General features: G+C 33.1%; 1 protein-coding gene across 1 annotated transcript; it reads right to left on the reverse strand.

Moving 5' to 3' along the window:
• Positions 1–9,252: 9,252 nt before the first annotated feature.
• LOC126723130 (alpha-xylosidase 1-like) lies at positions 9,253–14,491 on the reverse strand. Its single transcript, XM_050426419.1, has 3 exons — positions 14,207–14,491; positions 13,427–14,115; positions 9,253–11,297 (listed from the first exon to the last, which is right to left on the reverse strand). The coding sequence occupies exons 1-3, from the start codon at positions 14,431–14,433 to the stop codon at positions 9,412–9,414; spliced, it is 2,802 nt and encodes a 933-aa protein (XP_050282376.1). The 5' UTR covers positions 14,434–14,491; the 3' UTR covers positions 9,253–9,411.
• Between the last annotated feature and the right edge of the window lie 1,767 nt (positions 14,492–16,258).

The following is a 16,258-nucleotide window of genomic DNA, read 5'->3' on the forward strand; positions in this document are numbered from 1 at the left end:
AAAGTTAAATCACCCACAAGCATAATTAATTATAAAAAGCTTAAGAATAAAATATAACATGATATTTAAATAAATATTGCGTGGGGGCAAAAAACCGAGGCCCAATGAGGGATTGGGCTTAGATCGAGGCCCAATGGGAGATTGGGCTTAGATCGAGGCTGACTACAATTAATTTGCAAAGATGAGAATGCAAACCAACACTGGGACTTCTTATCTAGCGGGTAAAAGTCAAAAAACGTGTATAGATAGAAAAACGTAGTCTTAACAAGTTAAAGTTAAGTGTAAATAGTTATATTAATGTTTCCTCTGGCAGTTGAGGAGCCCTACTACACTTAAGGTATTATAAGTTAATGAATGATTTTCCCTCTCTACTCTATAGGTTTCAATCCTTATTCATTGGGATTCTTCCTCCTTTTATAATGGTCTTCTTTTCATCCTGATACTGGATACTTGTCCCATCCCATCTTTGGAAGATGTGCTGAGTGAACTACAAGTTGTCTTGACACTGTTTAGATGTCATTCAATCATAAATGTGGTTGAAATAGTTGTTGCAATGTATTCAATGCAGAGGTGATAGATGCTTCCCTAAGAAGCTTTCCTCCCCCCACCCCCCCCCCACCCACCAAATCCACAATTGTTACTGTTGCCTCCCTCGGTTTCCTGCTTTCCAACCTGGTGTGGACTTCAGCTCAACCTCTTCTAGTGGTTCATGTCCGATGGCCTTCCTTGGGCTATCCAGATTTGTCCACCAAGCTCCTCTTCTAAGTCATCTTGGATTACACAGGTCAAGGAAACTATCCATTACGCTTGCATACTCCTTGGGCATGGCCCAATAAAGGTGATACTCTCGGATCCCACCCGCCCCCCCCCCCCCCCCCACCACACACAAAAATAAATAAATAAAAGGTAAGAAAAATTATAATGAAGAGTTAAAAAAAAGAAAAAAGAAAAAAAAGAAAAAAAAGCACTCAATCATAATAGTAGAACCAATGTAGTAAATATTTGCAAATGTGAATTATCCATCAAGTTTATGAGTTATATCATTAATATTTTTATCTACTATATAGAAAATTTTGCATACTGACTATACACTGAAAATAGATCAATAAAAAAAATTAAAATAGTTTAACAAAGACTTAGAAAACGGGTCATTCCAATCCAAGTCTGAATCTAGCCCAGTTGAGTTGGATCAAAATCAAGTATGAGTCTAGCCCGGTTGATTCAGATCAAAATTGAGTACTTGCCAAAAACTAGTCAAACTAAAATAATGTGCTACTCTTATTATCCATATCATTTTTTGGGGTGAATCAATAGGTTCAATTTTGCTAGATCTATTTTTCCATTGCCATTTAAACATAATTTGATAATAAGTGACAATATAAATTGCATGCAAGTAAAAATTATGATATTTTTTTTTATTACTTTTAAAAAATCAATATAAATAATATCAAGGATGACACAAATAATGAAGATGTGAAACTGGTAAATAATTTATATGAGCTATTTTTTTATCCCAAATTTTAAGGGAGGGATTGTAAGGCACAAAGGGGGATATTTCTTCTTAAGAACATCTATTATAAATTTTTAATTACTTAATAGTTATGGGTTTTATAATTTTTTTTTTATTAACAATAGCTATGATTATTTTCCCCTCTTTAAATAATAACTATTATAACTAATAGTTAGGCTTTTATAAATTTCTTCTCTTTGAAAAGAACATATATTGTAGTTTTTTTTTTTTTTTTTGTTATATCGATAGTTTGGAGGAGGGGGGATTTTAAAATGTAGATATCTCTGTTGGACACACCATATGTGTCAGACTAGTTAAGTTTCAAGGGTCTTGGAAAAATCTATTAATTATTAGGGTTTTTATAAATTTCACCCTTGCACTTTGATGTAGGGTTTAATTCCACCAATAAAATTTTAAATTTAAATAGAGGAAAAAACACTTCCCCCTCTATGTTTGAGGTAGTTCACAATTCTTGGCCTTATTTTTTAAACCAACCAATTTCCTCCTATATATTTGGGAAATAAGCAAATACATTCAATTTGTAACTTTCTTAGTAAAATCCAATGAAATAAGCAAATGTTTTTTGAGGATTGCATTGTTATTTTGTTGGAATATTGCATTTGTAATCATTGTGATTCCATTGGATTTAACTAAAAAATAACATATTGGGGGTATTTGCTCATTTTTCAATCATAGAAGGAGAAATTGGTCAGTTTCAAAGATAAAAAGGGGGAATTGTGAACTATCCCCAACATAGAGGAGAGAAAATATTTTTTCCCCTTTTAAACAATTAATTCCCTCAACATGAGGTTTGTGACAAATCAAATTTCTAGTAATATTTTATAGTGATTTTTAAAAATATCGTCCTCGAATTTTGGCTTGGCATTTTGCACCTAGAGAGGAGCGGTTTGATTGATAACCCCAATAAGACCCATGTGGTACATGTGGTATTACCCATTGCTATCACATGTTATGGGGTCGATGAGCCCACACTGGAGACCCTCTTTTTTATTCAACAAAAAAGAAAAAAAAAATGCCAATTTAGTACTTGATTTTAGATTTGAACAATCAACTCCATGAATTTTAGTATTGTGATCAATCAAATCTTTATTTAAAATTTTTCATTAAAATATAAGGAATTTAATCTCGTGATGTACACAAGTAATAATATCATTTTAAAAATTAGATTATGTGGTAGAACCATGTACACATCACATGATTAAATTTATAAATCTAAACTGAAATCACTATCAAAATTCTTGTATTTATTTATTGATTTAAACACTAACAAAATTCTAATAAAAGGAAAGATCTAAATTTACACTCAAGTTAAAGTCCAAGGGTGTTATTTGTAAAAGAAAATAATTCATTAATTTCATTAAAATTGAATAATAAAATAGGCAACAAAAATAAAATAAAAACCATTTAAAGTTTTTGACAAAAGCATACAGTATAACACCTAGTTTCTATTTAAAAAAAATATTATTTTAAATGAGTAAATAATTTAACATAAATCATGGTAATTCTTTATAAAATATGTGAATTGTTTTAGGATATATTCATTTAGAGTAAATCACTAGTAATTAACAGGTCATATGGTAAAAGCACAATGTACCACGGTCTTTTAAGTGTGTTAAATAAAAGGCCAAAGTCCCCCAAAAAAAATTAAAATAAAAGGCCAAAAGGATTGTACACAAAAGGAGAAAGCAAATACCTTTTTTTTTTTTTAGAAACAAACAAAGATACATGCAAGAGATACAAGAGAGAAGAAAATAGATTTTAACACAAAAACACATCATAAATTTCACTCAAAAAAGTTATAGTAACTTTTAAAAGATCGTGAGGCAAGTTATATTATACACAACACACTAAATGCAATTACAATTTATAGATGCAATTTTTATCGTATAATATATGATATATTTTTTTAAGACAATATATCCAAATGTTTTTTTTTTTAGATAGGATAAAACTTCAACTTATGGCGTGATTGGTGTCCACTCCATATGGTTGTTCTCATCAATCATCATTTGACTAAGATACTGATTGGTTTTTTTTAAAAAAATATAGACGATATTTGAATTAGAGATCTCTTATTTGATAATAAGAAACTTTATTAATTGAGTTAACGGGAACCTATTAATAAATCCAAACTTTAGTTTGTAGAGTTATATGCAATTCATCTTTCGTTATTTAAATCATATTTGAGTATTTTCCAGAAGTAGAAAATGATTTTGATTCCATATCTCTAATGATGCCGCAACATAAGATACCATTCAATCCGTCTTGTGTAATTGCTTATGGAAAAAGCAGCAAGGATACTCGGAAACAAGAGTCAGTGTTCAAAAAATCCAGATAGCAAGAAACATGGAACATGGTCCCATAAATGCATTGACATTGGGCAATGAAAGCTATGTTTAAGTACAGACAGAAACAAGAAACTACATATATAAGAAGATCCAAAGTGTGATTTTGTCTGATATCGTATGGTCTCATGACCTTGCGATCTTCATCTATATATATATATAACCGAAACTTCTAAAATTCTCATAATTTTCCACGTCAGCACAATATTTAAACAAAATTATCATTTTATTTAAATAAAATTATTTTTTTACTCCAAACTTAATCAGGAGTGAAACTCTATCTCTCTAATAAGTCTAACTTAAACTCAAACTCATCATTATCATTTTTTTTTTTTAAAAATAAAATTATTTTTATTTAATCAAAACTTAACAAGAAGTGAAACTCTATCTCTCTAATAAGTCCAACTTAAACTCAAACTCAAACTCAAACATTGATAATCTATATAAAAACAAAAATTATGATAGGACTCAAAAAAAAAAAAAAAAGACACATTGATAATCGTGGGTTTGGTTTTGGGTTGAAATTTCTATTAATTATTTTTTTATTGTACATGGCAGATAAAATATCTTTATTTTTTTGGAGAAAAATCAAAGATGCAACCTATGTCTTCTAGTCTAGGGAAGGATAAATTTTTATTTGATATGTTATATATAAATTTGTTAAATTTGGTTTGGTTCTAAAGTAGAATTTGGGGATTCTATAAATTTTGAAGTTTTAAGTCTTGGGGTTTTTGGCATTTGCGTCTTAGTGTGTTGATCTTAATTCTTCACTTTAAATACTTTTTATTTAGGTTCATGTGATTTTTTGTTTTCTTATTAAAAGCCATATTTTTGGTTGATTAATTATTATTTTTTATTTTTTTTCAGAATGTCTATTTACACATTGCTGGATTTTTTTTTTTTTCAGAGTCAATAGTTTTTCCATGTATCGCATGAGTTAGTGACTAGTAAAATATATACCTCTTCTTTCTTCCGTGTTTTTGAAGGTATATATCGTATAAGACATCTGATTTATTTATTTGTTTTGTTGTTGTTATTATTATTATTATTATTATTATTTTTGAGAATGATGTTATAGAAGCCAAATCGGCTAAGAATACAACATTGAGGTGTGGAGAAACATTCTCTCTCCACACAAAAAAAAAAAAAAAAACCTATGACATGTATAACATGTCTAGCAAGGTTAGAATTGCCTTCCTCCTGACGTGTGAGAAAAGCTAAGCTAATATGGTGAATCGACTTTGCTTCAAAAATCAAACTTCGTAAATGGCTAAAGAATCATCTGCGTCCTTCAAGGAGTTAATTGTGGTCTCCAAGTCACCTTCTAGAACAGCTGTGGGAATACCAATTTCAGATGCAAAGTCAAGGGCCCACATTGCTGCTAAAGCTTCCACTTTAGCAATATAATTAGGGAGTATCAAATTTTGTTATCTAATAGAGACTTACTTGGTCAAATTGGATTATGGTCCACAAATCCAAAAGTAACTCTCTCATCTCAAATCCTAATAAGTGACAGGACAAACCCAAAAGCAATTCTCTCATCTCAAACCCTAATAAGTGACCGAACTTGGAGTTTGAGGGCAGCTTTACTATTAATTGTGTGTTGTGTGTGGTAACTCCAGCTTTTGACTCTACTACTTTATCACTAAAGATTTAAAAAAAAAAAAAAAAAAACTTTTTAAATAACCAAATTGTTTGTTTTGGGTAAAATAGATTGATTAATTTTTTTTAGCTTTATTATTGGTAATTTTTGTTGTTGGACTAATTTTTTGGGACTTGTATATTTTGTTTTAGTTTTAATCTATTAATTTTTATGACCTTTAAAATGTGAAAAATGCTAAAACTACAAATTTTTTACAAATTGCTAATGTGATAAGTGATTATTGATAAATAAAAAGTGATACATGTGTGCGAACTAATAAGAATTTGCTACCTTAATAGTTTGTAGAAATGTTGTAAAAAAGTATGCGACCAAAACATTACTCTTAAAAAAATTGGTGACATTGTTAAGGGGATAAAATGTAATTTTATTAAACAAAATTATTAAAATTAGTACCTATTAATATACTAATATTTTTTTAAAAGGCATTTAGGGAGGCCATTGGCCCCTAGTCAATATATAAATCCATCCCTGATCCCACCTAACTAAAGTTTAGAGGATAAAAAGAAAAGAGAGGAGGGGATGTGCTAATTAGTTGAAGTTAGGCAGGCTAAGATACATACAAAGATGAAAGTAGTCCTGCTTTCAAGTTTCAACAGCAAAGGCATGTGCATGTTGATGTAATGAATAGAACAATGGAATAGGGGGAGAGTGGTGGGAAATCGTATTCTAATTTCTTTTTCCCTAATTTCAACAAGTTTTATAATGGTCTTTTTTTATTTAATATTTTATTTAATCTTAGGTGAGTCATTAAGTTTGCCAAAATATTAATATTAAACTAATGCTATTGCTATCCCTATCACGATACTTAATTAAGGTCAGGTGAGTCATTATTCTATCTGAACGGATATGTGTATTAACTAGTTAAAAAATTTAATATTTTATATTCGTTCAGATAGATTTAGAAATTTTTAATTTGCAATGGGTTTTTCTTGGATTCGATTGTATAATATTATAATGACAAGCTTGATTCGCGGCTATGGGGTTTTTTTTTTTAAATAAATTTTTTTTCCCAAAAAAAAAAAAAAAAAAAAACATAGCCGCGAATCAAGCTTGTCATTATAGTAGCACGTGTGGAGGCAAATTTTCTTTAGATTTTGCGAGGGTCATTATATATTGACTGCCATACACTTAATCTAAAAGGAAAATGACAAAATTTAAAGTTAACAATTTAAGTCTAAGCTGTAATTGGCATCGCTATTTGGTGACATGTTCTCAAATCGCAATTTTTCCAATTACAACTTTTTAAAAGCTTTTGTTAACAATTACCATCAGGCTTTTGTTAAGGAAAAATTGATTGGGTCCTATTGCATTGGGATGCAATAAAAACAAAAATAAAAAAATAAAAAATATTTCTTTAATTGATTGAAGTGCGATTGCACGATAAATTATAATAAACAACTTAATATTAACTACTTCCTCCAAGAACTCATTAATCAAGTTTAAACTTCACATATAGCTTTTTCAATCAATCTCATCTTCAAAACACTAACACAAATAAATGTTATCAAACTGAGGCACTAAGTCACCGTTTGTGTCTGACTTGTTTGGTTACCTTTTTTTAAATCCTTTAAATCTAACATTTTCTCACTTTTTCAAAGTACAAATATATTTTAACATACTTTTAACAAAAATCAAAAAGCAAAAAAAAACACTGAATAAGCTGATGCTAGTCATACACGAAGTTACAAAAGTTGATGAAACTTAGTTCACCTCATCACTTCTATACCTCTGAATCACTGATAATGCAAGGCTCTGATTTGGTAGTATTTTAGGGATGGACCAGCCTAAAAAAATAATGGGGTTGAAATTTGGCAAAAATGGCCCATTACCATCAATTTTCAAAATAATTTGCCCAGAAACACTGTTTCCAAACTATATAGCAATATACCACTTTTTTAGGTACTCGAGCATGCCAAGCTCGAGTACCATGTTTTTTTAATCCACTATCGCCCCATATTCAAGGAGCCCTATAGTGGCGTTTTCAAGCCCTATAGTGACGTTTTCGGGCCCTATAGCGGCGTTTTTCTGCAAAATTTTTTCATAAGTCCCCATATCAGGTTCAAAGGGCCCTATAGTGGCGTTTTTAAACCCTATAGTGACGTTTTTGGGCCCTATAGCGGCGTTTTCCTGCAAAATTTTTTTTGTAAGTCCCCAGAACAGGTTCAGGGGCCCTATAGTGGCGTTTTTTGGCCCGAAAACGTCACTATAGGGCTTAAAAACGCCACTATAGGGCTCCTTGAATATGGGGCGATAGTGGATTAAAAAAACATGGTACTCGAGCTTGGCAATCTCGAGTACCTAAAAAAGTGGTATATTGCTATATAGTTTGGAAACAGTGTTTCTGGGCAAATTATTTTGAAAATTGATGGTAATGGGCCATTTTTGCCGTTGAAATTTTCTATAAAGACATCTTAGCCCAATATATATACTGCTAGAGAGATCCAAACCGATTGAATAGGCCCTCCAATGTGGACTCTAATCAAATGTATCACGGCAGAAAATATGAGCAAACTGACAAAAATTTAGCAGCCCAATCTTTCAAAGAGTTCACGTGAGTCGAGCTTATCCCCATCCACATCATTGGATTTCCCAAGATGCTATGATGGGTATACAACAGTAACAAGATCCAATTATTCCAATGGTCGAAAAGTTCTTTGTTTATACATGCTATTAGGTCACTGCATTTTAAATTGGTTCATACATAGATGTTTTGGACTTACACAGAGATATGGACTTATAAAGACAAAAGTTAAAATAAGAAAAAAGAAAAAAGAAAAAGAAAGAGATAAATTATTAATTTGGTTCTCAAGTAAGTAGAAAAATATTAATTTGGTTCCCAATTTAGTCTCCCTAATAAATTGTATTTAGTTGTTTGAAAAATTATTGAAGCCTTGTTGGCTGCCTGTAAGAGGCTAAAAGACAGCAAGTTGTGATCTCGCATGAAATTTTAAGGCTAATAACTTATATTGATGTGCTAAATTAGAGGTCTTAAAAAATAAAAAAAAAATAAAAAAAAAAAGAGAGGAGAGTGAATGAGATTCTAACACAAATGAAGTAGTGTTGGAAAATATTTCTTAAATATTATAAGAACCAATATTATATATGTGGGTACAAATTATAACTTCTATAACTTTTATAAATATGTGTTTAATTTGCGATTATAGAAAGTATGTATTTCACGGATCGGATATAAATGTTTTCTCTTTTAAAGCATGTGCTTCACATTTTGTGGGGCTCACACACTATGAAAATGATGAATATATCCCATATATAAGATAATTATTGTGAGAGAAGGTTGATTGTACATGATTTCATATAATCATATTTGCTGTTTGGATCAAACAACAATCCTCATACATAACTTTTCAATGAACACACGTACCAATCCATCACTCCCAAAAAAAAAAAAAATGTACTATTAGTTAGGAATCACAGACCTGGGCTTGACCATGGACTAAATTATAACAGAAATGGGCCTCTGATGGTTGGTTCTAAGAGGAAAATCAACCAACAGCTTTATTTCTGGTACAATTTATTCAAGCGAATTAAACTGTTTTTACTTCCCCAAAATGAAACATCAAATGGAAATACCATTCAAGAACAAACCAATGTGTTCAATTTCTCCTTTTTTTTCTTTTTGTTTTTTGTTTTCAAAAAATTATTTTTATTTTTATTTTTTGCGTGTGAGAGAGAAGAAGTGACCACCGTTTAAGAATATTAAGAAAGACATAATTTGAAAGTTTAATTTTGGGTTGCTAGTAGCTACATTTTAAGATCATGAAAAAGCATAAAAAACAAGATAAAGAGAATAACAAAAAATCCTTTAACCAAAAAAAAAAAAAAAAAAAAAAAAGAGAGAATAACAAAAAATCCTACATAATCCTCTTATCCTCAACCTTTGGTCCCATTTTCCAGGTAATGGCAAAGTTCTTTCCTACATCTAATGACAAATCCTTAATCTCTACCATCACTATCTTCACCTTATCTCCTCCACCTTCCAACACATTTTGTTTGGTTGTGCTTAACTCTATGTTCGAAGCATTCGTCACCGGTTTTCCATTAACCTCAAGTGCAGATGCTTGTCCACTACCATCCAATCCCAACACTGAAATCTTCTCAATGTGCAAACCTTGATCTAAAGCAAACTTGCTCTCCTGGACTTCTGACCACACCTTCACAGTTCCCTTACTAACTGTTGCATGAAAATCAATATATGTGGAATAACCATTTCCAAGTTTCATTTCTGGCAACTCATCATCATCAATGAAAAGGTTCCCTTTGGCTTCCCCATCAGACCCTGCTGGGAAAGTCACTATGAGGTTGAAAGGTGTCTTTCTAGCTTCCTTTGAAATCATTCCACCCTGCTGCATTGGTAAAATGGTATTTTGATACAAATGCACATTAACCACATGCAGAGGCGCATCAAGGGTAACGTTGAGCCCGCCTTTTGATGTGATAGTCTGCGTAATATCAAACAAACTGTACCAAGAACCCGGGGGAAACAGAGCTGTAACCTGTGATTTCCCTTGCTCAAGAACTGGAGATACCATGAGACTGCTCCCTAGCAAGAATTGGGTGCTCAGCCCATAAACCTCAGTGTAAGTTGGGAATGAGAAGAAAAGTGGCCTGGCAATTGGGGCTCCGCTAATATGAGCCTCGTAGTTTAAGGTGTACAGGTAAGGCAGGAGCTTATACCTCATACCCAAAGCATTTCTGGCAGACTCAGCAACTGATTCCCATTGATAAAGCTCCTGTCTTGGGGAGTAGTAGTTTGCATGATCCCTTGAGAACGGGTAGAAAGCACCAACTTCAATCCAACGATTGCAAAGCTCTTCTGTTGGTTGTGGATAAAATCCACATATATCTGAACCAACCATTGGCACCCCAAATATACCAAAATTGAGCATTGTGGAAATTGAGTACCTCAAATTCTCCCAAGTGCCTTGGTTATCTCCAGTCCAATGGGCAGCATATTGGCCTGAACCAACATAAGTGGAGCGAGATAATATAAATGGACGCTTGCCTTCGAGTCCTTGAAGGGCTTTGTGAGTTGCAATGGATTGAGAGAAACCATAGAGACTGTGAGCATCATACTCCAAAACGCCATTGTAGTGAACTGCACTAGTTGCTATGGTTTTAAACCCTACTGGTTTCTGCAAACCTGAAGCATTTATCTTGTAAGGAGGAGCATCCCATCTTGTCTTTATAATGTTCTTGCAGTCCAAGCAGCAATCCCAGCCAGGTCCTGTCCCAGTGGGACACTGCTTGCCCTTTGGGATTGTACACTTCCCAGAACAGAAATTTGAAGCTTCATTCATGTCAATCCATAAACCATCAACAGGGACAAGCTCGTGAAAGCGGCGGATTTCATCACCCCACCATGATACAGTTTTTGGGTTTAGGAAGTCAGGGAAGTATACAGCCCCTGGCCAAACTTGAGCTAAGTAGGGTTCATCCTCGTACTTAATGAATACGTCATTGGAAATTCCCCTTTGATATACGCCATAACTGGAATTAACAGCAATTCCAGGATCAATAAGGACAATGTATTTCATACCAATGCTGTGTATTTTGTCAAGGAATGCCGAAAGCTTCGACTGAGGGTAGCTGATGGGGTTGAGGGTGAAGTCCTTGTGTCCATCCATATGATCATCATCATTCCAAATCACATCAAGTGGGATTTGAGCCTTTTGGTAGTTCGCAACAACGTCTTCAACTACAGATAAATTATGGTAACCCCATCTGCATTGGTGGAATCCTGTAGCATCAAATATAGGCAAGAAATTAAAAAAAGAATCACACTTTTTAATTTCTTACGATAAGCTTGAATTAAGTATACATCATTAAACCCTTTGATTAATTGAAACAGTTGGAAGAGGAACTTGCAAAGCGGAGTTCTGGCAGTTTAGAGCAACTGGAGGTGTTATGGTACTTTTATAACAAGAATTGCTCTTGCTTGGAAATTCAGAATTTTAGCCAGCTAGATTATAAGAGAGAATAGGTTAAGAAGCCTAAGAAAAAGGTCATATTCCACCTTACTTATTATTAGCAGGTCACATATCAAGATGATCAAGTAAACTACTTTACAAGAATTGTGTTGTTGCTTTTACTCTTTCAAAGTTTCTAACCCAAAAAGGTAATAAGCATAAGGCGACAAGGACTTTGTAGCTAAGTGGCATGTCAATTCAAATCAAAGGTTTTTCATCCCTTATTGTTGGGAAGTTGGAACAGGATTCTCTTGGTTCCACTTGAAACAGAAAGAGTCCATTTCACAATCAAGGTTTTATTTTCTGGATATCATGTCATTTAAAAATTTAAATGATGTGTTACTAGAGAAATTTTTAAATTTATTCATTTCAAAAGGAGAGATCCTAAGCCCCACAAAAAAGAAAAAAAAGAGTAGTTTACTTTAAGTCAACTTTTCTCAAAGTCCAATTATTTCTCACACGGTCCCACCGACATGGACTAGCTGTAATGCAAGGAGACAACAATTACACCATACACATTCCCCAATCCCCACAACCCAAGGCAGTCTCCACTCACACTCAAAGGAAAAGGAAGTGGTGTATGGAGAGTATTGGCCCCAGATAGATGAATGCTGATGGAAATGGCTGCCTAGAATTAGCATCAAATGGGGCCCTATCAGCTACTTTGTACAAAAGTGTGAAAAAAAGACAAAGATTTTTGGCTTTGAAAAGTTTGGGCAGAATGCAGAAAAATATTTAAATGCTATAGAAAAACTAGAGCTTCCAACTTTACATGTGGCCTTATCTTTAATATAGGCCATAAAGTATGAAAGATAAAAGATTAAAAAAAATTTCTTGGGATAAAACCAAGAATATCTTTTAGGCCTACATTCTTGCTTTAAAAAAAAAAAAAAAAACCATTACGCCAAAACAGGTTAATTTTTTGTGATGTTCAATGTGAAATATTCCTAATATCCTATCAAACAAAACAGGATCTTTTGAACCTAAAAGTTGTTTATGAGAATGATTTAGTAAACAATTAGAAGAGAACAAAATAACAATAAAGTACATTAAATTATAGGGGCCCACCCACCAATTAATTAGAAAATAACAAAGCATCCTATTCCTACAGTATCATATGCGCCTTGTGACGGTGCATACAGCCAAATGACCAACACCAATCAGCACTTAACTCACGGGTTTGCCAATATGATATTTTATTCTGTTGCATGATTATACATGACAGTAATTTATAAACGACAGAGTTTACTACAACCTAGTACTAATTCAAAAATAAATCATTCCTCCGAATTTCATATATATATATATATATATATATATAAAATTTGCATATAAGGCAATAACACTGCTCACTTATTAGCAAAACAAGCTTTAGACAATGACGATTTCTCCACTTGGATCGAAGAGAATCCTTGTTTCATTTAACAAGCTCTTTACCAAAAAAAGAGAGGATTCATTTCACTATATAATGGTTGAAAAGTCAATGTTCTTTTAATAATTACATAGCCTTCTTAATAAATTATAACATTTGCAATGTTCTTATGAATCATCATGTAATCGGTTGGAATAGTTTTTATAATTCCGTGCCAGAACAGCCAAAAAATACCATTTGGGTAATGTAAACCAGAATTAGAAACCTCAATTTTCCACCTCAGATGAAATTCCAGGTCATTCCGACTGAAATTAAAGTAGCCTATTTTCAGTAAATTCTTGCCAAAATTAAACTATTAACTATATGACATATTCACTAAACTATATGGCATTAAAAAAAAAAAAAAAAAAAAACCAATATGTCACATTCAGTAATAAAATATTATTATGCAGTTTCCATAAATAAATAAAAATAATAATCTTATGCAGTAAAAGAAAGTGATGGATAAGGATGAAAAGTGAGTCATACCCAGAGACCAATAAGGCATTGGAGCTGGCCTGCCAACAAAGGAAGTGTACTGATCTATCACGCCCAAAGGTGTAGGCCCAGCAAAGAAGTAAAAATCTAAAACACCACCAATAACCTTGTACGTCAATGAAGTCCCTCCGTAAAACACATCCATCCCATTGCTGTTTAGCAACAAAACCGAGTGTGCATAGGGCTTTCCACCCACATTCCTAAGATCCATGTACACCGGGTGGGACCCATATAAATCAGTGTTAACATTGATAGCTGAAATATCAGTGGTATACAGAGTGTACGGATCATTTGGATACAGTTTGATCCCATGTGGCTGTGTGTTCTCACCCAACCCATACAGTGACGCATCATTAGGCAACTTAGTGGAAATCTCAAGGTACTGGTCCTTAAACACCAAATTACCAAATGGGTCTGATTCGTCTGAGCTTGAATTGAAAAGGGTTTGCCCATTTGATTTTCTCTTCACAGCAAACCCAAATGGGTCTGTGGTGTAGCTGAAAACGAGCTCAGAGCCTGGGTAATCAGTCTCGGCCACTGTTATTGGGCTCTTTCTTGATCTCCCAATCGTTTGTTTTAACACTGGGGGTTGTTCTCTAGGCAACAGATTGTACGGTACCTCCCATCTCTGCTTCTCTGCATCAGTGATGTGGACCCTCAATCGATCATGGGTCTCATGCCTGTAGATAATAAAAAAGTGTAAGATTTAACATGATATAATGACAATGTAGCATGTTGTAGTGGTGGTAAGAGCATAGGGGATAACATTACTTGACAGAGAGCTGCAAGGTAGGGATATCAGGACCGTAGATATTGTTTTTCTGATTGACTACGAGGTGGCCCACAAGGCCTCCATCAGGGGTCCGCTCAATGGAGATCAGACGGTAGCCATTGCCAATCTTGGTTGGTGGGGTGGAGGATGAGTTTACTCCAGCAGTACATAGAAGCAAGACTAAGAGAAGAGAAGAGAGAGTTAAAAATGGAGTAGGAGAAACCATGGTTTGTTACCGGCGTGAGTGAGAGAATGTGACTATGAGGACTGTGAAAGTTGGGTTTGATATATATAAAGGCCGAGATAGTGTGATTTATAATGACCGCATATAAATTGTTAGAAAAAATATTAATCTATTATAATTTGACATTTCAAAAAAAAAAAAAAAAGAAAGAAAGATAACTTTAGAGATAAGTTATAATGATAATTTCTCTTTTGAACTTAAAAGGGAAAAATTTTAAATAAAATTTGTTATTTGTTATTTGAAACTTATGACCATATTTTTAAAAAGGGGTGTTACGATTATAACAATTTTATAACAAATTATAGGTGATAATAAGTTATTATTGGTTTAAATTTGAACCTAACACTAAGATTATTTTTTTTCCCCAATAACAACAACGGGTAATAACCTTAAACTTAAGATTTGTTATAAAAATATTGTGAATAATTATTAGTATACATGAATATTTTTGGGCCATGAATGACCACTAATAAATAGCCACCTATGACTATTTTTTGGGCAATAATGACCACATACGACAATTTTTGGGCAATGAATAATCAAGTTCAAATCTTCTATTACATCTTTCTTGCTTTACTCTATATGTCACCTATAAAAAATTGTCAGATGAACACCTATTTATTTCAAATCTAATTTTCATATTTTTATTGTCTGAGTTTCTTAAATTAAATAATAATAATAAAAAAAACCCAAACCATCCCCACCAGCCACCACCACCACCCTTCATTGGTGCCACTGGGAGGAGATTGCTGGGGCCATCAACAATCAAGCACCACCTTTGGCCAGCCACCCATTAACTCCTGTCGTTGGTTGCCAATAAAATAAAAATAAAAATAAAAAGAACCCAACACTCTCCGACCACCCACCACCACCACTAACCTTCACCTGTGCCACTAGGAAGAGATATCTGATGATATAACGGTCAGCCACCATCAGCTCCTTGTCTTCAAATCCATGACTAGCATTAGTCTTGTGGTGTCTTGCTTATGGGTACCCATAAGTGCGTTTCTTCTTTAAACCCATGAGCAGTAAGGGTGACATCATGGGTTCTTTTTATTTTTTATTTAGAAAATTTTCAATAAACTATCCTGAGAAACTACCATGTTGAGAAGTAAGGGCGACATTGTGGGTTCTTTTTATTTTTTATTTGAATAAATTCCAATAAACTACCTTGAGAAACTACCCTGAGGTTTAGGTTAATACCAATTAAGTTCAAGACTTTTTAAAAATGACCAAATTCATCCCTAAACCCAATTTAGGCTTTGAACGCTGTTTATTCCATTACTACCTTCTCTTCTCTCTCCTCTTTCTCATCTCAAAACCTTCTCTTTTTCCACTCTCATATTTTCTTTGAATTCTATTCACTATGATTACACTGATATGAGCATGCATTTTATGCACAAATCATACTACACAACTGCACAAAAACATACACACATAGCCATACAAATTCTAAAACCTAAAACCCCAAAAATCCCAGATTACCAAACATACACACGGATTCATATGCAAACACCAACAAAAACACCATATTAGACTCATTTTAAGACAAACTCCAAATCAAAAAATACCCGCAAATCTGCAAATGACCATACCCAAACCCACCTTTCAAACCCAAATAAAAAATCACCAGATCATTATCACCATAAGAAAAATCAATCCTTAAACTGACAAAGACCCAAATAAACAAAAACCAAAATAAAAGAGATAAAATAATAATAATAATAATAATAATAATAATAATAATAATAGAACACAGATAGAGGAAAAAGATTGACGACCACTAGTAGTGGTGGCGGAGCTCATG

Source organism: Quercus robur, chromosome 4 (genome assembly GCF_932294415.1).
Source record: "Quercus robur chromosome 4, dhQueRobu3.1, whole genome shotgun sequence".
Classification (NCBI taxonomy): domain Eukaryota; kingdom Viridiplantae; phylum Streptophyta; class Magnoliopsida; order Fagales; family Fagaceae; genus Quercus; species Quercus robur.